Source organism: Piliocolobus tephrosceles, chromosome 13 (assembly GCF_002776525.5).
Source record: "Piliocolobus tephrosceles isolate RC106 chromosome 13, ASM277652v3, whole genome shotgun sequence".
NCBI classification, from domain to species: Eukaryota; Metazoa; Chordata; class Mammalia; order Primates; family Cercopithecidae; genus Piliocolobus; species Piliocolobus tephrosceles.
The window spans coordinates 68,954,431-68,978,105 of record NC_045446.1 but is presented as its reverse complement, the minus strand read 5'-3'; the positions used below and the strand labels follow the sequence as shown (position 1 = coordinate 68,978,105).

General features: G+C 45.4%; 1 protein-coding gene across 1 annotated transcript in view; it reads left to right on the top strand.

The window, feature by feature from the left end:
- Window positions 1-23,675, top strand: part of TENM4 (teneurin transmembrane protein 4) — an 800,850-nt gene that overhangs the window by 652,034 nt on the left and 125,141 nt on the right. The window contains exons 15-16 of the mRNA XM_026446989.2: window positions 2,114-2,314; window positions 20,814-20,999. Of these exons, the coding sequence (XP_026302774.1) occupies window positions 2,114-2,314; window positions 20,814-20,999 (387 nt within the window). The remainder of the gene's footprint in view (window positions 1-2,113; window positions 2,315-20,813; window positions 21,000-23,675) is intronic.

Genomic DNA, 23,675 nt, shown 5'->3' with positions numbered 1-23,675 from the left:
TTTTTGGTAGTGAAAAAACATGAATCGACCTCCTTTACCAATCCTGTCTTCTCTCTGCCACCTATTGCACTTTCCATATGAACTGGAGCCACTTCAATTAATTCTCAGTACTCTTCTCCTTTTCCATGCAGTGCTTTGCAGAAGATCAGAGGTTTCTGTTAATGTTTCTGTAGCCCCGTAACTAAAGCTTTGATTAGGGAAAGTCAACTCCTTATAGAAATATTGACCTCAAGATCAGACAGAGCTTCAGATTCTTCTCTGGATGTGGAGTAATTGGAACCCTTGTGCACTGCTGGTGGGAATGTAAAATGGTAGAACCACTATGGAAAGCAGCATGATGGTTCCTCAAAAACTCAAAAATAGAATTTACCATATGATCCAGCAATTTCATTTCCGGGCATATACTCAAATGAATTGAAAGCAGAGTCCCAAAGAGATATTTGTACACCCGTGTTCATAGCAACCTATTTACAATAGCCAAAAGGTGGAAGCAGCCTGAATTTCTATTGACATATGAATGGACAAACAAAATGTGGTATGAACATATAATGGAATATTATTCCGCCTTAAAAAGGAAGGAAGTTCTGGCCATACCACAACATGAGTGAACCTTGAGGGCATTATGCCAAGTGAAATAAGCCATCACAAAAAGATGAATACTGGATGATTCCACTTACAGTAAGTACTAGGGTAGTGAAATTAATAGAGATAGAAAACAGAATGGTGGTTGTCGAGTCCTGAGGGAAAGGGGAAATGGGAAGTTGTTTAATGGGTGCAGAGTTTCAGTTTTGCAAGATAAAAAGAGTTCTGGAGACAGTGGTGATGGTCGCCCAGCAGTATCCACGTCCTTAACACCACTGACTTGTACACTTAACAGTGGCTAAGGTGGTAAATTTTAAGTTATGTGTATTTTACCGCAATTTTAGAAATCAGGAAAAGAATTCCTCTCTGGCAGAGTTTAGCTGTGTGATTTGACATAAATTATTTACCTCTCAGAGCCTCAGTTTCCTCATCTGTATCTCACTGGGTTACTGAGATAACTGAATCTGATAGTGTATATAAAGTGCTTAGAGTGTAAGCACAGAGCAGATAACCCACAATGTATCTCTCTTTTCCCTCTTTCTCTGTTGGTCTCTTAAGACCACTTTGACCCTGGGCCCTGGGAGCACTAAAGGGCTGCCTGGCTGTGAGCCACCACTATGTGACTCACCTATCACATGCGGAGAAGCTGTGCAAAGTCAGCACATATTGACGTGTTTGCCCTTAAGAAATTGAAGTTTTTTGTTATCGTTTTGCTTGTTTGTTTTTTAGAGACAGAGTCTTGTTCCACTGCCCAGGCTGGAGTGCAGTGGCATGATCATAGCTCATTGCAGCCTCAACCTCCTGGGCTCAAGCAATCTTCCTGCCTCAGTCTCCCAAGTTGCTGGGACTACAGGCGTGTGCCACCATGTCTAGCTAATTTTTTTTTAATTTTTTTATTTTTTTGTAAAGACAGGATCTCACTGTGTTGCCCAGGCTGCCCAAACCCCTGGCCTCAAGCAATCCTCCCACCCCAGCCTCCCAAAGTGCTGGATTACAGGTGTGAGTCACCATACCTGGCCAGGAAAGTGAAGTTCATATCAATCTCAAGAATTTGGGGAAGATGATAAAATCTAATGGAATTAAATTTCAAAATAAATTCTCATTTAAATTAAGGAATCTATTTTAGTATCATGCTCACATAAATAAGCCTGCGTTATGAAGTGATAATAAAAGTTTGTTCTATGAAGATTTATTAAACACCTCCTGTATGCTAGGCACTGTTCTAGGAGGTGGAGATTCAGAAGTGAATGAAACAGAGTCTAGTAGACATAAAGTGCTATGCTGATGCTTGAGGCACGTTTCTTAATTTGTCCTCCCCACCAATGAAGAGATAGGGATTTCTACCTGGGTGGAGTTGAGAAGCCAGGTCTGCTATTTGCCACAGTACTGCTCTCACCTTACTATGTGGCCTGTGCATCCTTCTACCAGAATGTGTGAAGCCCCTTGGTCACAAAGCTAAGTAGTTTGCTTAAAGAAGCCTCACCTTTGCTCGTCAGATGCTTACCTATGTTCTCCTTCCTCCATCTCACAGTGGACTGCATGGACCCCACATGTTCAAGCCGGGGTGTCTGTGTGAGAGGCGAATGCCACTGCTCTGTGGGATGGGGAGGCACCAACTGCGAGACCCCCAGGGCCACATGCTTAGACCAATGTTCAGGTCACGGAACCTTCCTCCCGGACACTGGGCTTTGCAGCTGTGACCCAAGCTGGACTGGACACGACTGTTCTATCGGTAAATGCAGGGGGAGGAAGGGTGGGTGGAGGAGGAGTGGGGGTTGGGAGGAATGAGGGGTGGAGTGGGGAGGGTGGGGAGAAGAAGCATGGGTAGAGGCAGGGGATTTCCACAGTGACATGGTCACCATTCAGTCCTGATCAGGGACGTAACTGTTCCCAATCACATAGCAATGCATTCCCCATGCCTCTGAGTGCTTTTCTTCTTTCTCTGAACTCTAGCCTTCAACACCTCTACTCTTAAAGAGAGGATTCAAAAATTACATCCTTACATCATTCCTTCCATAGTAGTGGCCCTGAGATTCCAAACTACCCCTTAACAATGGAACTTATAATTATAGATGTGTTTCACTGAAATCTCATCTCATGTTAAGACATTATCCCTGGAGGCAAGGCCATAGGGAAAGTGTTCCTAGGTAAGCTCTGTAGGGGTGGGCTTTACAGGATGCATGTCCCAGCCATCAAACCCTTTGGTTTCACCCATTTCTCAGAATGAAGTCCAAACTCAGTGTAGTGTTTAGGGTTCTTTGGGATCTGGCCCCCACCTGCCCTTCTAACCAAATGCTCTGTTAGTCGCCAAGCTCCGTGAGGGTAGCAAACATGCCTTGATCACCTTTGCAGCCCCAGGACTCAGCATGGACTGACCCACAGCACCTGCTCAATAAATAGCGATAAATGAATGCATGAACACATGATTGAATGTGTTCTTGATTGTGGCATTTGGTTCATCACAGGGTTTGTACATATGCGGTACAAAGGATAATTATGTCAGCACCCTTCTGTTTGAAAACACTATGATATACAGGTTCTTTCAATGTGAGGATTACATGGGAACATACATGAGTCACCTAGCACAGTACTGGTGTATAGCAGGTTATGGTCACATCTAATCTCTCATTCAATCTGCGCAAAAACCCTACAAGAAAGGTGTCAGTTATCCATGTTTTACCAATTTACATAATACTTTAACCAGTGAATACTTACTGAGCACCTACAGTATACCAGGTACTCTTCCAGTCAGAGAGGATGAAGAGACCAAAGAGTCCCTGCCTTTGTGGAGTGTGCATTCTGGGAAAGGGGAGGGGAACAACAGCAACAAAATGAAGAGAAGTAAACTGAGAAAGAAACTAAGGCTTGGAAAATTTTTAAGTGATCCTGCCCAGGGACAAAAAGCTAAAAAGTGATAGCATCTCCAGTTATACTTTTTTACTCAAAATCATTTTCCTCTGCACTCCACGCTGTTTAAACAAAGTGAGGCTCAGATTAGCTCATTATGTTGTGTATTAACAGTTCTGGCTGTGACCAAGAAAGATGGTTGAGACCTTTGGCAGAAATGAGATCCATGCAGCATTCATGCCTTTGGGATACTTTGAATTACCTTTCCCTGTTGAATAGAGAATTGATGTTCAATACACAATCTAAATTGGACTTTTATCCTTGTTTGCAAAGACATGATTGTAAGCACAGATGTGCAGGGTCTTAGGAATAATTCTTTTTATATAGCTCTGTTTATAGCGATATAGTAAATGGTCCTCTTAAAGCTATGCTGGCTTGCATTGTTGGTTATGTGGCCACAAAGCTAATTTATGATAGGTATATAACTGCGTCTTGCACTGTTAATCCCTGATGAAACCCCACAGCATCGGAGGAGGTAGGTATAATTTTGGATGAGATTACTAAGTATTCTTTAGTTAGCTCAGTAAACAGAAACAACAGAATTATGAGAAGGGACTTTGAATAGAATTATGAGATCTCCTTTTCCTCAGTCCTGGCTGTACCACTCCCCGTAACTGGTATCAAACACATATGCGTCCTCATGTGCAAAGGCAAGAGAGAACCATGTGATGAGGAAAGTCCCTGAGTCAGACAGATTTGGGTTCAAATCTTGGCCCTGATACTTACTAATTATAATTTTGGGCAAGTTACTTTACCCTTTGAAGCTATAAAATGGAGATAATGATAGTACCTACCTTCTGGAGTTATAGTGAGAATTATTTAAGAAAATGAAAGACTGGGCACGGTGACTCATGCCTATGATCCCAGCACTTTGGGAGGCCAAGGCAAGTGGATCGTGATGTCAGGAGTTCAAGACCAACCTGGCCAAGATGGTGAAACCCCGTCTCCACTAAAACTACAAAAATTAGCCAGGCGCGATGACAGGCACCTGTAGTCCCAGCTACTCAGGAGGCTGAGGCAGGAGAATTGGTTGAACCCGGATGGCAGAGGTTGCAGTGAGCCAAGATCGTGCCACTGCACTCCAGCCTGGGCAACAGAGTGAGACTCCGTCTCAAAAAAAAAAAAAGAAAGAAAAAAGATTTGGCCCATTATATGAGCTCAGTACCTATTAGCTTTGTTATGATGATGATTAAAACACTCATTGTAGAGCACTTGATATTAACAAAGACATTTGATAATAAGACGTAAGATGAAATCCCTTTCAGAAATACAGATTCTAGTGTTTAAATCTCTAGCCTATAAATGACTAGAAGGGTCCCATGATTGCCACAAGGCCAGGAATTTAAAAGGCAGCTTTAAAAGTATTGTAATAGTAAAAACAATTGGTTTTGTTGAGTGTCCCACAGCACACTAAGATGTTTCACACAGCAACACACAACCTGCACAGCAGCAGCCCTGTGAAGTTGGGATGACAGGTACGGTATTGTCCCCGTTCCTGTGATGAGGCTAGAGGAGTGGCCGTGACTTGCATGAGCCATGCTGGTGAGGGAGGAAACTGGGAGTCAAGGTCTGGCACCACGCTGGGGCAGCCTGCCTCCCAGCAGTCCCCACAGGCCGTGTTCCTCCTCAGCTGTCACTTTGCCTCTGGAAACTGGTTTGAAGGAGAATGAGGGCGTTTTGACTATTCTCTCTCCTCAGCCCCTGCTGTGCAGGAACTGCGGGCCTGGGTTCCAACCTGCTTCTGCCACATGTTAACCGTGTGACCTTGGCAAGAAACTTCACTTTTCTTGACTTCAGTTTCCTCATCTGAAAAATGGAGATAGTAATAGTACCTACCTCAGCAGGTTATGTAATCATTAAAGTACATCATTTTTCTGTGCACGTAGAACAGTGTCTGTCATAGAATAAGCACTTAATGTCTTTCTACCACCTCCCTTCCAAGGGCACTTTCACTGAGTGAAAGCTGTTTTAAAACTACTGAGTTTTTGCAGTGAAGCCAGGCAAGGAATGCCTCTTTGCCTGGATTCACTAAAGCCAAGAAACTATCTTTCTGTTTAGGGAGTTAACTACAGGGCACAGAACAGACACTGGGCTTTTTGGGGGAAGAGTTGCTCCCCACTCGTTGAATGGCTTCAGCATGTCGCTTAACCCTCTAACCCTTAATTTTCCCTTAGGTAAAATTACTTCATAGAATCATTGTGAGGATTAGGTGAGGAAATATGGGCAAAGTGGTTTTCCTAGTATCTGGCACAGCTCACACCCTGAACAAGTGGTAGCTCTAGTCATCTTGTTTATGCTGCTTGCTGCCTGGCATGGCACGGCTGGCACAGACACTGCCCAGTCCCTCCCATCAGGAGCTGGAGGCCAAAGGACAAATCCCAAGTGATCCTTGCACCATCAGCATTGGTTCTGGGTTCCTGGGTTGGCAGAGATGGGCCCATGCTGCCTGCTGCCTCCCAGGAGGGAACATTCCCTGAGATGAGTGTCTTACTGTTTGGCACCAAGAACAGGATTTAATGAAAGCAGCTTAAATCAACATGCCCTGCACTCAACAACCAGCCCTGTATTGAAATGTGAGCTGACAAGTTCCCCAGCACGTTGGTTAGGTTTGTGGAAACAGTGAAGTCGGATTTTATACAAGTGTTTACTCAGTTCCCTGGCTTCCTGGCAACTTGGCTTCCAGTCTCATCTCAGAAATTCCTCTTTCAATCCAGCCTCATGCATGTGGTCTTCCTTCCTTATAAACCACACGACATAACTGTTGGAACAGATTCTTATGGCCCAGAAGAGCATAGGACATAGACCCCAGTGGGACTTCACTTCCTGAGTCATTTGGGAAGATGATCCTGATCATGGTGGTGGTAGTGATGGTGGGGGAGGTGGCTACTGCTGTTGCTGTTAAACAGATAGAAAAGAGTTGGAGAAGGGGAATGACCGGCCCTAAGTGACTCAGCTTACCAGTGGCAGTTTGAATTAAATCCAGGCCCTTTTTTCCCAAGTCCTCAGCTCTTGCCTCATGCCCCCTTTGTATCCAAAGAGGTGTTCGTGTTGCCAGTCTTACCTTTCTTTCTGACAAGCCATAGGATAGAGTAACAAAGAGCCATCCATTTCTTATATTTAGCATGTACCAGGCACTGAACTAAGTCCTTTACAACCTTATCTTAGTTTAGGTTCATAAGAACCCTGGGAAGGAAGTATTACTAGTATTACCATTTCCAGATGAGGAAACTGAAGCTCAGAAAGATTGAGTTACATATCGGCATCCCTTTTCCCCCAACCCTTACTCGATTAATAAGTGGCGGAGTCCAGATTCAAACCAGATCTGGCTCCAAGGTCTCTCCTAAACACTATGTTATATTGACCAATGTATTCTAATCTCTCTCTCTCTCTCTCTCTCTTTCTCTTTCTCTCTCTCTCTCACCAAGCTGTGAACTCTTTGAGGTCAAGGCCTATCAGTATCCCTAGCATAGGGCCAAACATGCATTAGGTTGTCGGTGATTATTGCATGAATGACTTAACCAGTGAATAGTCAAAGAAAGAAAAAGAGCCCACTGGGAACACAGGGAAGAGAGGGGCTGCAGCCGAAAGCTCTGTCCAGGAAGATACCAGCACACTACAGGACAGCGAACCTAATCGCTTCTTTCAGGACTCCACCTCCTTCCCGCCTCCACACAAGCCCCTTCCCTCCCACTCCCCACACAGTGTGCTGGGCTAACACCAAATCTCTGCACTCCTTGTCTGTCACTTCCCAGACCTAAATCATGTTAGTTTCTTGTGCAGTGCCAGCCAGCCAGAAGGCCTCCTGGACAAGAGCTGGCATCATTTCACCTCCTTCAAGCCATCTTCCCCAGAGAGCAGGCCTGCTGGGCTGGATGCCTCATCAACTTTTGCATAAAGGGGGTACACTCAGTAGCACTGCTGAGCAGAACAACTGCTCCCACCTCCCCTTCCGAGTGCTTTAGTTGGCTTTTCACCCTCTTGGCTCAGAGCTGTCTCAGAAAAGGGAAAGAATTTAATCTCTTTGAGATGGTCCTTAGAATTGGAAAGGCTCGCCTTTCTTTCAGAGCTTAATGGCTTCTTCTTTTTTTTTTTTTTTTTTTTTTTTTTTGAGACGGAGTCTTGCCCTGTCGCCCGGGCTGGAATATAGTGGCGCCATCTCAGCTCGCTGCAAGCTCCTCCTCCTGGGTTCACGCCATTCTCCTGCCTCAGCCTCCCGAGTAGCTAGGTCTACAGGCGCCCGCCACCACGCCCGGCTATTTTTTTGTATTTTTAGTAGAAACAGGGTTTCACTGTGTTAGCCAGGATGGTCTCGATCTCCTGACCTTGTGATCCGCCCGCCTCCGCCTCCCAAAGTGCTGGGATTACAGACGTGAGCCACTGCGCCCAGCCAGAGCTTAATGGCTTCTAAAGATTTTAGACTTTGTGGCATTTCCCATTGTACCCTTTCAAAAGCCATCCCTTAGACTCATCATTTGCCCCTGTTGGTTCTCCCTCAGGTCTTCCTTCCCTATCCTCACCCCCATAGCCTCTCTCCTCAGCCTTATATATTTATTCCTCATTTCCACTGCTATATGAGCTCTCTAGTCTTGTCTCCCATAAATGACTTTTATTTGAGAGGGCCCTCTCACTATATTTTATTCCTTAGGGTTGCTGGCTTACAGAAGCAGTACATGGCAGAGATTTTGCCTGTAAAATGCTCATGCTGTGGGTTTATAATTCTTATCATTTGATTGCAGTTGGGTTTCATGAAATAACAGGTGGAGATGTTTTAGAGATTCAGTGGCATAGGTTTGGAGGTAACATGTGCAGTCAGCAAGAATTGCATGAAATTTGGAGTGGGACCACGCTAGATTTTCAAGACTCAGCTTAAGCATAGACTATGGCTAATGACACCTGCCTTGCAGGGTTGTTTTCCAAATCAGACTTAACATGTATATGGTGGCTGCATTCAGTAAGCAGTCAATAAATGAAGTAGTTGTATATAGTTTTAGAATGCATGATTAGATTTAAAGTATCCAAACAGTCCTTAGACTCTAACAAATTTAAGTCTTAGGACAGTTTATACAATGAAGGTTTGGAGCCAGAAGGCCTGGATATGAATCTGTGTAACCTTAAACAACTCACTTGCTCTCTCAGAGGTGCAGTTTCCTTGCAGTTTCTGAGTCTCTCTACCATCCCCTTTCCCCAGTCCCCAACACTGATCATTGACACTAGATGAAGAGTCGTTATCTAGATCATCATCTAGATGAAGAGTCAGATAAAAGCTGACACATTTATCCCCAAACAACTAGGTCAGTGGCCCACAGCACAAGGGAGTTAGGGTCAGCCTCCTCTCAGCATGAAGAGCTTCCTGAGGTCCATTCCAGAGAAGAGCACAACCTCCGCAGAGAGAGCACCCCACAACAGCTCCATACCTGCTCCCACACCGACACATTCACTGCATTCATTCACTGAATCTTTCCGGCCTCTCCCACGTGCTGGACATTGACTATTTTAGGCACTGAGGATCAGACAGCCCCACAGCCTGGTCAGGAAATGAGACGCCTAATTATTCAGCATGAGCAGAGCTCTGATGGTTGTGTGTATGGTAGGGTTTGGGAGCACAAAAGCAGAAGCAGTGAACTAGGCCAGTAATGGGATGGGAGAGGAACCGGAGAAGGTTGTCACCAGCCAGAGACTTGGGAGTCAGACCCTGAAAGGGGACTGAAGGGAGGCCCCCTGGTGACCAAGGAGGAGAGGGCAGCGCAGGCTGAGGGAACAGCATGTGCACAAGTAGAGAGCATGCATGGTTGGCTAGGCAGTCACGCCTCATTCCGGCTGGAGATAGGAGCTGCAGGGGTGGGTGGCAGAAAAGAAGGCCAGAGGTAGGCAGGATCCAAACCTCGGAGCCCGCTGAATGCCGCGCCGAAGATCTTGGCTTAAAATAATTGTCAATGAACATTGAAGGTTTCCCTTTCAGACTCCACATCAGGTCTCTCTCTTTGGCTCTCTCAACTCAATCTGGCCTAGATTCTACCTTAATGGAGCCGGATCGTCCAGAATTCACACTCAGATCCTCTAAGCTTTCAGTTTAGTCTCTACTAATCTCCTCCCTTCCCAAAGGGAAAGAGAATCACAAAGCATAAATAGTAACAATAACGACTAGACGGATATGGTGCTGAAAAACCCTGTTATCAAATGAAGTCACAATTGACAGCAAAATAAACTCAATGCTTTCACAAAAATAAGCTTAAAGTAGCAACCGGGTTAAAATAATTAAAGCTCTAAACATAGCAGTTGCATTAGAGCTAAATTCAATTTTATTTACGAGGCAAAATATAATTACATTTAAATTTGAGGGAACAGAATTTAATTCTTATTAATGACAGAAAGACTGAGTGAGATGCTTTAATGCCAGAGAAATTGTCTTATGTTCATGGATGGGAGAGAAAATTAGATTCAGCATTGAGCATTCTCCACTGTTACAAGTCTCATTTGTGTAGCCGGAATTGTTCCTTCCCTGAGAAGCATTAGCTTCTCAGCCCAGAAAGCACAGCACTGACATCCAATTAAACATCAAAAGGAAACAATCAAGCTAGGCTATTTCTGTATAGGTATGTTATAGGAGGGGAAACTCAAGGTTAGAATTTCTCCAGAGGAATAATAGCCATTGAAACTTGACATTTCCTGTACCCCTTCCCAACAGCGAGTGATAGCCTAAAATCAAAGTTCAGAATAATAAATATTGAGGAGATTGACACTGGCATAGAGAGGAAGGGAAGTGTCAGAGGGAGGCATGGAAGAGCCTACCAGTTGCCTGGGAGGTAGTGTGGAGGTTTAGACACAATGAGATGGTCAGCCAGGAAAGAGTTCCTAACATTTAATCAAAGACTGGAAAATTGGGCCCAGACAAGCATGCTGCTAAATACTGCCAGAGTTAAAGGTTGATAAACCAAGAGCTGGCAGATTTGTAATTTAGTAGAATTTCCCCTGACAGCCCTGGAACGTTTTCTGTCAGAATTGGATCTCTTCAGTATGCAAATATAAGCCCTCCTGAAATTGGGCTTCAGAATGAAGTTTTTATTTGGATGCCCAAGCTGATATCTTGTACAAAATCTCTAGTTGTCTTCCTGAATCAATCTGCTGTTATTATAACTTGTAATCTAAAAAAACCTGTTCTTTCAATGGAAATTTTATATTTTACAGAGCTCCTTCATGTATGTGCTTCATTATTTATTCAAACAGCAAATACATTAACCTCTGACATTGCAGATGGTGTTACTCCCAGGAAACCAGGGTCCGGAGAACTCGGGTGACTTGCCCAAAGACACTCTGAGGAAACGATGATTCACTTCCAAGCTTCTCTGGCTTCAGAGCCCATGTTTATCCCCTGCACAACTCTGCCATTGGTTATTACCAAGGTTTATGCCGAAACTGCCAGTAAATCAGGTATCAGGTTTTGGATAGCACTTCATTTAGTAACACTGCCAGAGGAACCATGTAAATTGGATCATGACTTTGGTGTACTAATATTACTACAAGGGTTTCAGAAAAAGAGTAATTGATCTCAACCGATGGTCAGGGAAGCTTCTTGGAGGAAGTGGAATTTAAGGTGGTGTTGGAGGTTAGATACGAGTAGGTAGCGATAAAAGGAAGAGGCAAGCAACTTGCAGTAGCCAATTGTAGAAGTCAAAGATTTGCAGCATATACTAAGATGGGAGATCAGGACATTTTCTAGGAAAGATGAGTAGCTTGAAGTGGCTTAGCTTAGGATGTTTGTGGCAGTAGTAAGAGGGGGAAAAGGTGAGGGAAGCCAGCATGAATAATCTTGAAGGAATTTAGGTTTTTTCTGTCTTTGGGAGCCACTGAGAAGTTTCAGGTGGAGGTGTGACAAGGTCAGGTTTGGTTTTAGAAACCTACTCTATTGTCAGCATACAGTTGGAGGTTCCTGGGGGACAGCCAGGTGGAAGTGTCCAGGAAAGAGTTAGATAGATGAGCTTATGACTGAGTGGAGAAATGAGCCTTTTACAAAAGGTTATTAGGGTCAGAGATCGTTGAGAAGAGAGTGTGACATCAGCTGTCTCTTCATTTCACCCAGCTGGGACCTTTTAGTGGGGGTCTGGTTGTGTTCCAGTCCTGGCTGAAAATACACATCCAAGTCACATTATTTGGCTTCCTTGCTCACTAGTTCTTTCCTGACTTGTTATCCTTCTGCAAACTCAGCTCCTATTTGGAGGCCTCCTCCAAGCTAGGTTTGAACTCCTCTAATCAGGAAGCCAGATACTCTCCAATTAAGAGGAGTAGCAGTGGCTTACTGCTTCCTGTGGTAGGTGCTTTGTAAAGACTTGAAAATCTAGTCCTGGGGAAATAGATGTGGAGACCTGCTCTGCACCCACATACTGGAATCCACTTTTCTGCTTGGTTTGAAAGCTCTCCAAGCTCCTTGAATGAGGTGAAAGGCCGTGTGGTTTCCAAGGCTCATTAACTTTCTGCCATCTCGATCCGTGGAACAGAGCCATGGCTTGAAGCAGCTCTGACTCTCGGGTGATGGGGAGGGAAGTTGAAAAGCACAGGAGAGTAGCTTGGGTTTGGCCTCAGTGTCGAAAGGAGACTAATTACTGTAAGGAAGTCAGAGGTTCCTTTCCTGTACCTTCTTCCCCTTCTGGCTTCTTCCTGAAACCTGCACTGAGACTAAAAGCCATCTGTCCAACTTAGTGAGGGAGGGAGGGAGAAAATGTGGGTGCCATACTTTCAGAATGCTAATTTGTACAAAATATAGGGAGATCTGGTCTGCGGGAGAAAAAGTTAACTTTTAATTAGCCTACTGTGTGCTGGGCATGGTGACTGGCATTGTGCTCATTTACACACATAGGCAGACTTGAGTTTCTTGTGGATATGAATAATTTCATATAATCTTGTATCCTCAGCCCCTAGGCATATCTGGCACAGAGTAGACGCTCAGTATATTTGTAAATCTGTTTCAAAACTCTGGTAGATAGACATCATTATCACCATTTTGTAAATGACAAAAATAAGGCTCAAAGCGATGCAGTATTTGTTTCACATAGCTAGGAAGTAGCAGAGCAGGCAGTTACCTGATTCCAAGCCTCTGCTCTATGAAAAATCACAGAATCTTGAACAGTTACGTGGAGCACTGTGTCCTTTACCACTGGAATCTGGCAATGCAGATACAGTCAGAAGACATGTTTCCTGTGTAAGACTCACGGGGGAATGCAGAGATTAATTTGATGATGGCAGTGTTCTCTAGACAACTCAGGTAGACTAATAACCCTGAGAAAGGAAGATCCACGTAAAAGTGCTTTGGGAAGGCAGAAGGTGAAACTCCTTCCAGCGGCCAGGAGGGGACTTCAAGGAGGAGGTGGCACTGGAGCCAGAACATTTAGATTTGAACACATGAGGATCACGGTAAAGGAGCCCAGACTATGGAAATGGCACAGGCAGAAGCACAGAAGAGGGCCAAAGAGTGCAGCGACCACCCTCTGGCAGCTACTTGTCCAGCTGCACCCTTACATTGACTGTTTCCCAAGGCAGCCAGCAAGTTCCTACTCAAGTACTGACATGCACGTCACTCTGTGGCATAGGATAAGGTACTGCCTAGATAGGCCCTAGTTTTCCCATCTAGAGAATTCTCTTCTAACCATAAAGCCTGCTCCTCTAGTTTTCCTCTTTTTCTCCCTTGACTCTAGTCCACCTAAAGGAAATCTTCCGGCCAGAACCAGGCTACTTCCTGCCCAGTGCCAGCTCTCTCCTGGCTTGATCTCCTTCTTCATTTTCTGCTCTTCCCCTGGACCTTCACTCACAGCTCCCCTGGTCTCTGTGCCTTTATTCCACATCCACCTTGCAAAACCCAGGACCATTTTAACCATTCACCATTTCTAATCTCACAGCTGGGCTTCTGAATGCCACTAAGCCAAATCACATCATGCTCATGATCTTTAGCCTCTCCTGGGCCCTCCCAGCTGTAGTTCTTGTACTTTGTGAGTTCTCGCTCTCATTCGCCAAAGGGGCTCTTTCAAACATCCACATCTATTCACCAGCACCGTGCTCCAGGGAGGTTTCTGCCTCCTACCTCACTGAGAACGCTGAGACCGGTAGCTCAGTGCTGCCCCATTATCCTGCCTGCTCCCCATACAGCCTGTGTCCCACATGACTCTCTGATCCCTCTACCCAGAGGGTGAAGTACCCACTATGCCCATCCCTCTGATTGTACTTCAGAAAACAGTCCTACCTGTTAAAAGGCACCTCAGTTGAGCATCCCCTTGCTCCCTCCAGTGTCTTCAACCCCTTCTTTCCCTGATGCTTTCCAGCACATAAACATGAAATAGTTGGGACACTTAGATGGCCTGGTGACACACAGCTGGTTAGGTGATTACACATTTGGGTGGATGGACAGATAGTTGGGCTGATGGATGAGCAGACGGATGGAGGATGAACAGACAGATAAACAGCCAAACAAAAGGAAAAGTGCTTAATACAGTCAGCGCTGGGTTGAGGTGAGAAAGGAAACTCAAACACTGGTTCCAGAGATCTTAGAGTCTAGCTGGGGCTATGATCTAAGATGTAATTAGCAATCAGGGGATACATTCATATGGCATCTGAGGTATCGTCTAAACCTGATTCCACAACTCATAGGCCAAAAAGCATGTGAATCACAGTCACCTTTCATTTCTAGCTCAAGCTGTTTCCTCAACTGTGATATGGGAGTGAAAGCATCATTGCAGGAATATTGTGAGAATTTAATGAGTTAATATTTGTGTTCCAACAACAACAGTTACAGTTCTGGAACACTGAAGGTACTTCATTTTCTTATTTTTGCCTCAAATGCTGACTATGGGACTCTAAGTATGCCAGAATTTCTGATAAACTCCCCCAGTTATGCAGTAACTCAGATGAGCTAGTGATAAAACAAAAAATCATGGCAGGAATCATTTAAAATTAACCGTCTTTTAAAATTTCTTAAGTTCACTCTTGGAATCTCAGGTCCTCAGCAAAATAGAACAATTGTACTTATCTCTTCTATTGCTAAATGCAGACTTATGAAAGTTCTTCCCAGGAGGTCCCAGGGGGCCAAGACTCTGTTTCCACATGACTGGAATTTTAGAAACAGCTTCATTTGCACCTGTTCCTTGCTTAGCAGGAAGGTGTGCAGATCTTTGGGTGGGGGCCCTTCTACCCCTTACTTGTATCAATTTTGAGCATCTTTCCAAGTAGAAGAAATTTTATGGGAAAATTATGCATAAATCTCTCCCTTTAGGAGAAAGGCACAGATTCCTCTACTAGCTATTTTAATGAACAGGATTGTAAAGTAAGTCCAGACAAATTAAAACATAGCTGCGATAGGTCCCAGGCTTCATCTGGGCTTGCAAGAGGATTAACATCTAATGAGAGGAGCCTGGGGCAGCTTTTCCTGTACATATACAATTTTTGGCTTGATTAACCAAGAACCTTTCCCTACCCTTTTGCCTTTTCTTCATGTGTTCACCCCCTTCCACATCATAGAAAGAGAACAGGTGTGACTTGGGCATTAGCATGAAGAAGATGTATCTGTGAGTGTAAGGACCAAGGCATTGTTTTAAATTACAGAGTTCACACACAGAGATTGGAGAAAATGAGTTTCTAAGAAGCTTAGGCACAAAGGACACTGAGCCTCTATGTGAATATATTTAACAAAATAACTTGTATACAACATGGCACTGAGATAGAGTCACATCAACTGACATACACCTCTTCCATTGAAGCTTTCTTCATTCATCTATTCTTTTAGCAAACATTTGTTGAAAGCCATGCTGGGCCACACCTGGTGCTAGTGCCAGGGAACCACATTGGACCTTCCCATCAGGTGGGCTTCCAATCTAGAGAGAAGACAGTGCACGGGTGAGGCAGGGAAGAGGTGGGGTAGGGAAAGGGTGGTGCTATAGGTTTGACTTTCTATAGGGGAAGAGCTCACGTGTGGCTAGGTTCATCTCCAAGGGCCGGTACAGTTCAGTCAAGAACTCTGTAAGCTTGGAACAGGAATTTTAGGACAGTTGGAGATTTTCCCTTGATTTTGAGAGGAAGTCCAGGCTACAAATACAAATGCCTTCTACCTTGGTCTTGATACTCTTGGCTGATGATGCCATGCTAGGTGACCAGAGGAAGAACATGCTTTTCTACTAGTAGCCCGAAAGTTTGAGACTACTGCTAGAAAAGCAAACGTTTCATTCTTCAGGAACACGTTCCTCTGCTGGGTGACTTGGAGCTGTGCTGATGGAATCATCTTAGGTCCTCATCAGTCATATACACAGCATAGTGTACATACAGCTTTTAATGTAAACTGTTTCCTTCAGTTGTCACCACTCATGCTAGAGGGGGACCATTATTACTCTCCTCATTTTAGGGGTAAAGAATTATGTCTCAGAGAGATTAAGTTCCCCAAGGACCCACAGCTAGGAAATTGGGGAGTCAGAATCTGAACCCAAGTCTACCCTATGGCCGTGTACTTCTAGTACTTCAAAAGATTCCTCCCAGTCCCCAGCCCTCCAACATTAATTCAGAAAGCTCTGATGTTGGTCATGTGAAAGCCAACTAGCATTTCTCAAACCCTCCCTTGTTATTGGGTATGTTGTGAAAGTCAGAATTCACATGTAATCTTCTAAGTTTAGTCTATTATATTTGCCACTACATTTCATTTCCCTTGTTACAAAAATGTGTGTCTTTATGATATCTTGAATATGTGCCAGGCACTATGTTAGAAGCTATGCTTTCATTCATGCTAAATTGATTTAGGTTGTATCTGTCTGCCATGCTAGAATGTAAACTCTTTGAGGTCAGGAAAAAATTCATGCCTGTCATAATCACCATGGGATCTCCAGTGCCCACTGTGGGACTTGCACACAGGGAGCATCCAAGAAATCAACCAAATGAAAGTAATTCCTACAGCAATCCTCCAAAGTATAGTAGTTGATGTCATTCCCATTTTACATAAGGGAACCTGTGACTAGGAGAGGAGCCATAACCTACATTTCACAAAGGACCACTTACGTTATGTAAAAGACATATGAGCTGTCAAATTGTATCTCCTTTAATGTCAAAGCAGAATCTGAGAAGGAAAAATAAAACAGTTCCTTTTGTTTCAAGGTATTTGAAAAAAGGAAACTATAGGGACCATGACTTGAGGCCAAATGATAAAGTAGCATCACAGGTTTCTACTCTCATCTTGAGTCTCTGGGTCTCTCCACTCAGTCAGATGGGCCTATCTGCAGAGAACCCAAGCGCTCCTAGGCTGTGTTACCGCCAGTTAGCACCCCATAAACATCGAGGTCGCCCTGCTCAGGCCCCTTCCATTAAAATGTGTAAGAGCTCACAACCCAGCTTGTAAAGGGCTGGTGGATGGGGTGCCAGTCACCAGGCCACTTTAACTTCATGCCAGGAGAGCATGTCTCGTGTAAACTGGCAAGGAAGTGGAGTGTTTGGATGGACAGAGCCATAGTCTCCAGATGAGAAGGGTAAGACTAAGTGCCTGGGAAACTCTGTGTAGAGGATCTCATTTCATCTCACATGTATCAGGGCCTGACTTGGATATAACAAAGGATAAGCAGGGCCAGAAGTGGCAGGATGTGGGGATCTGCTGGAAAAGCTGAGAGTTTCCCTCAAGCGGAAGCCCACCCATGACAGGTCTGCATTCCTTGCCTGTTCTGAGGCTTCGTTTCCTTATCTGTAAAATGCTTGCCTTGAAGTACTGTTCCAAGGGTTGTCAAAACAATGAAAGACACTAGAGGATCACGTGCCATTGTAGAATGTCCTCATACTATCTGGCCTCAGTGTCCACACCACTAAGAAGGATAATAGCCAGGCATTCTCACAGCCTTGTTTTGGTAGCTCAATGAGAAATTGTCCATGAAGAGTGCTTTGCAAAGTGTAACACTTGATGTGAGCATTAGTTAAACAAAAAGTGGCTTTCCCACATATTACCTCATTTGATCTAACACCAACCCTGTGAAACTGGTGAAGTGGGAATTATTAACCCCATTTTACAGAAATGGAAAGCAAGGTTCAATGAATTGCATAATTGGCAGCTTGCAGATTGCCCAGCCAGTAAGTGGCAAAGCCATGAGTAGATCAGACCTGTCTGATCCTAAGTTCTGTGTTCTTTAATTCATTGTACATAGCAAAAAGGTGCAGGCATGAGTCATAGCTGTAGGTTATTTGGATAATCTTTTGAATGCCAGTATTAGTTTGTGCTTTATCTGGACTGTGATCTCCTGGGGGGCAGAGATGATATCTTATTGACCTCTGTATTTTTAGCACCAGGTACAGTCTCTGGCGTATAGTAGGCATGTGTGGATATTATTAGAAGAATACATGAATTGTATGAATTTATCGATACCTACTATATATAAGGCAGGAAGAAGCCCTCTGAAGTGGTTGCCCTCATCATCGCCACTTTGCAGAGGAAGAAAAGGAAGCTTACAGCTATTGAGTAGGTCGTAGAGCTAGCAGAACTGCGATCTGGAATCACATCTGATTCCAAGTATTACTGTCTTTCGTGCATACTGTCTCCAGGTGACTTAACAAAGCAATGAAGTACGTTTTAGCTAAGACGTGAAGTCTGGAAGTTGATTGTGGGGAAAAGCCTGCCTCTTCTCTTTGTCCCTGATGGGCTCCATGCTCTCTGCTGCCTGAAAACACCATGGCTTTGGCCCCAGCAGCCTGCCCCTCTCCTGGCTCACACCTCAGTGAATAGTATGCTTTCTGCTGTTTACTTTCGCACCATAAACCACCACCTGGAAAAAGTGCTGAGTAAACTCAAACAAATACTAAGCTGATTTTTCATCTCTCCCAGGGCCCTCAAGGGAAAGTTCCAGCCCTGACCCCAGGCTCAGCCTCCAGAGTCACCAGGAAGTCATTGCCCTTCCTGGTGAATGTTGTGCATGCACCATGTTGTGCAGAAGAAATGGGAATTACAGAGACAGGACCTAGGATGTCCTGGGGCCTGGAGATTGCCATTCTTTATCTTGAGGCAAGACCAAGTGTTGTCTATGTGAGCAAGAAAGAAAAAGAGCCTAAACAACATCCTAGGGGGCTGCTTGACATAGCTCCGCAGCCCTGTCCTCACACACGACCGTCTCATACAGGCAGGTCGCTAGAAAGAAACAGACAGGTGGGCCTGGCTGGACTTTTCAGCCAGGCTAAGTGGGGTGTGGTGAATGAATGTTTACCATTCTCAGGCACCTATAGCCTCAGGCATACCATGATTCATCCATCATCCAACGAACCTTAATAAGAGGTCTATTCTATACCAGGATCTGTGCTTGGTACCAGGAATAGAGGTGATCAAAGGAATTAGACCAGCCTTGGGTTCCTAGTCTGATGATAAGACAGACACAGAAACAGAAAACCACTCTACCATGTAAAAATGGGAAGGAAAGAAACAAGTGAATAACCCACAGGGTGAATTACAGGAGATTTCTCAGAGTAGGGGGTACTTTTCAGCCAGTTCTTGGGGGTAGATTACACTGTCTAACAGGGAGGGTGCTCTGTGACAGAATCCCACGTTCTTACAGCCTGAAGGGATCTTAAGTACCATTAGGTTCCAGTGCAATAGATGAGGAAACTGACACCCAGAAGAGAGGAAGTGACCTCCCCAAAGCCACACAGTAGATCAGTGGCTGAGGAGGCATAGATCTCACAAACCTCCTAGACTCCCTGTCCAAAGTTCACTGTGCTGACCTCAATTCAGGAAACCTTTCTTGGGTTGCTTGATCTTTGTCGTGCCCTTTTGTCATCCACTTCACCGAGTGCTCTCCAGAGCCCAGTTAGGTCAGCAAAGGGCTGCTGCAAGGTGGCATCATGCAGCTCCCACTCTCCAGACAAGGAACCGTCTGACAGGATCAGGAGCTCCCCAGACAGGAACTGTAGCTCAGTGAAGTCAGGGGACCTGCCCCAGGTCACACAGCTCGGAAGCTCCTGAGCCTGGCATAGAACCCAAGTCCCTGGCTCCAGGTCAGAGATATCCCTTCCCACTTTACAGCTGAAGAATCTGATGTGTTACTGCACATAATAAGTACCTCCCTTTTGAGGTAATGTGCTTGGCAGGATGTCTGGCACAGGAACACAACGTACATGGTAACTCTTACTATTTTTTAAATTCTCAAACATTTTATTCATTGTCTTGTAGGTTGGTAGGAAGGTCTGAGCCCCTGAGACCTAGTTTTGTTTTCTTTTCTTTTTCAAAGTAGCTCAGATATTAGCAGCTTCTAAACCAAGCGTGCAGCTTGGAAGGGAGATGAGCAAATACACCTTGACAGAGGTGCCAGCTAATTTAGTTTGAAAGAAATGAAAAGGGTTGAGATTTTCATGTGAATTTGAAGCATGTTGGGCCACGAGGCATGAGAATCATGTCAGTCTCTCTCCATCAGAGCCCTGGCAGAGAGCTTCATGGACGTGGCTGCTCAACCTGTTTCCTAAAGAGCAGTTGTATTTTGGAAGACTTTACCACCTCCGCCTGCAGTAAGCATGGAGCTGTGGCTGGCCTGGAGCCTGAGGGGCTTGTGGGGGCTTGTGAATCGGGCCCTGTGTGTTTTGCACCATCTCACAGATGTACCTTTGTGAAGGGTGGGCAGCTCCACTCTGGCTATGAAGGGCCCTCCTCCAAACCGTTTGCTTTGGATCTGAAACCCCATTTAGATGGTTCTTGGAGTTGGGGTGAGGAAGCAGGAAGCTGAAAGGGAATAAACCCAGCAAAAGTACAGAACAAACTGTAGGTTTGGGACAACAGCCCAGAGAATACTCACGGGGTTGGGGTTCAGCCTCCCTCCCACACCCCAACCTCAATCAGAGTCCAGGCAGTCATGAAATGCAGGCCGCAGAACTCATCACGTGCCCAGCCAGACCACAAGCACTTCATTTGGCGACGGGGTCTCATCCTTACTTTGTTTTCACACATAACCGGTTTTTAATTACATTTGACTTTTCCTGACATCTGTTCAGAAGGCCAGTCCCCTTTGGAACGGGCAAGCACAAAGGCAGGGACAGGCTGGCAAGAGGGAGAAGCAAATTGAGCAGAGCCCTACAATCCCTCCTCTTTTGGTAGGGAAACAGGCACAGGACAGGTTCTGCCCAGAGAATTGTTCTCATCCGAGGGTCATTGTCCACGGAAATTAGTCTCCCGAACCTCTGGAATCCCGATCTGTCACAGAAGCCCAGGTATGTAGCCAAGTGTGACTTTGGTTTCCAATAATAACTTGCTCAATACTTGTTTTTCTCTCTCCTCCCTCCCCTGCCCCTCTGGCCACTGCCTCCCCTCCTGGCCCTGGTGTCCTCCCTCCTTCTGCTCCTCCCCACAGAGATCTGTGCTGCCGACTGTGGCGGCCACGGCGTGTGCGTAGGGGGCACCTGCCGCTGCGAGGATGGCTGGATGGGGGCAGCCTGTGACCAGCGGGCCTGCCACCCGCGCTGTGCGGAGCATGGGACCTGCCGCGACGGCAAGTGCGAGTGCAGCCCTGGCTGGAATGGCGAACACTGCACCATCGGTATGGCGGGCCGAGGCCCCCGGGTACCTTCTCTGGTCTGCAGGACACCTTTGTCTGTCGGGGCATTTCAGGGCCAGCCTGGGCCCTCATCGCATGTGGGGATGGGGAAGAAAGTCCTTTCATCTGGAGGCATTACGACTGGCATTTCCTAGCCATCGGTTAGATTTAAACTCACAATTTGGTGTTTTAAACCTTATTACTCCCAATTTCCATTTCCCAGGTCCTGGTTAGCTGGTTAACACACCTTGCTCTTTAGCTCCTTCCAGGCTAAATGCAGTGTGGCTCTGTGTCAGGGAGCTCTGTGTTCAGGAATTAGGCAGATGAGCACTTCTTAGCAGCTATGGGCAAGGCCCGTCAACACTCTGGAGCCTCAGTTTCATCACTCGTAAGATGGGGATAATAATACATGTGAAGACCTTAGCAAAGGCTGGCATGCAGTGGAGTGCCCAATACATGCAGCCATTATTATCCAATGCATTATCTTGCTGGGATGGCTGGGGCTTAGTTCTGAGCCCTCCATACCCACTGGGCTCCTAGGTCAGAATTCCCCAAGAGGTCTGGAATCCTGGGGAGAGCTCCCCACAGGCCCTGAGGCCACATCTGGAGTCCCTTAGGCCTGGAATCTTCCCCCATCCTCAGTTTCCATCCTGTCTGCATTTGTCTCCTTTCGCCTCCCTTGGGGGCTCCTCAGCACCAGCTCCTGCTGAAGCAGCTCTGAAAACAAGCTGATCACTTCGTTCCCTTCTTTCTGCCTTTCCTGCTGGTTTTGTTGATTTTAAACTCAGCCAGACGTTTTGCTTGGTTTATTATCCTGGAATGAGCACTCACCCAAAGCTCTTTATTGAATCAACTGGTTTGTGTATATATGTGTGTTTTAACTTCTTCCCCTTCCGTTTTTTTTTTTTTTTTTTTTTTTGTTCTTTTTTTTTTTTTTAACTGAAGGGTCTGTGATCAGATAGATGGTGAGCACATGGCTTTCGAAGGCAGGATTCCAGGTGCCTTTCTGGCTCAGAAAGTGACCTCTGGGGTCTTAGAGAAACTGGAAGACAAGCCCCACAGCTTTGGAGAGACAAAGGAATTTTGAGGGTTTTTTTTAGTCTTCATTGTTTTTGTTTTGAAGCCTAACATTAGTTTATATCCTTGGTCCCTGCCCCTGAAACATCCCTGGTTTTGGTCATGGAACACCTTACATTTATTAATATTAATAATAATAATGGCTTCTGATTTTTAAGTATTCACAACATGCCGAGAGCTGTGCTAAGAACTTTAGCTGCATTATTTTATCCTCCTTACAATCACCCTGTGAAGCAGTATGTATTATTTCCTCATTTTCGAGGATCTGAGGCTTAAGGTCACAGAACTTCAAAGAGGTAGAACAGGAATTTGACACTTGATTTTTCCTTACCAGCTGCTTGCTCTGCAGCCCTTGCATGACAAAGTCCAGGTTTTCTACTGAGGCATCTGCTCCTGTCCTTCCTGGAGACTGTGCCGTGTTGTGGCAGTTGCACTCAGAGTCTGTCACCTAATCTGCCCAGCCCCCACCCTCAACAGAGCCACTCCATCACGATGGCAGCCACTGCGGCAGCCATTGCAGGTTGTGCTGTGTCATCTTACTGTGTGCTCCTTAATGGCTACTTTATGTCAGTGTCATCCTCCCTTACAATTGTCCTGGAAACCCCTTAGTGAGAAGTGGCCCTGGTCATCCAAGGGGCCCTCTTTAAACTCTGCTTTCCCCTCACTTTCCCTTTTCTGCATGACTGAGGATGAACCAAGCTTTCAGCCTCCCAGCCCAAAAGAAAGCCCACACCTATCTTTAAAAAAATAATAATAATAAGGCCAGGTGCAGTGGCTCACACCTGTAATCCCAGCACTTTGGGAGGCCGAGGCGGGCGGATCATGAGGTCAGGAGATCGAGACCATCCTGGCTAACACGGTGAAACCCCATCTCTACTAAAAACACAAAAAATTAGCCGAGCATGGTGGTGGGTGCCTGTAATCCCAGCTACTCGGGAGGCTGAGGCAGGAGAATGGTGTGAACCCGGGAGGCGGAGCTTGTAGTGAGCCGAGATCGCGCCACTGCACTCCAGCCTGGGGGACAGAGCGAGATTCCGTCTCAAAAAGAAACAAAAAGCAAAAACAAAAAACAGAGCCCAGAGAGGGCCCATTCTGTTTGCTGTCTCCTACTTACAGAGTCCTCAGCTCATCTTACCAAACTCCAAAACGTTTGCAAATATTGGACAAAAATGTTATAAGATAAACGCATCTCATCTTAGGGAACCTCTCCCTTCATCTAGTCACACATGACTTATGTCAGGGCTTGTGGGCAGGCTGTTTTACAGGCAGTGTTTTCTGGATATTCATCAGTCTGGCCTTAAAAATGTCCCTTTTATTTTGATGCCAAGAAGTCAAACCATCCACTCCTTCCTCTCCTGTATGCTCTGTTGTCGCTCTTCTAGAAGAGATTCCACCTTGGGGTTGCAGATACCTTTTCCCTCCAGTAGGAAATACATCAAAGTAAATGTGCACAATATAAGAAGAAGGTTGACAGTCCTAAATACCAAAGAAATGTCATAGGACATTGAAGAAGCAATGGACTAGTCATAGTGGCTCAGTTGAAAGGACTTTGGCTGGGAATTCTATTACTACCTCTCATTGTGTGGTGAGCATTTTCTTCGT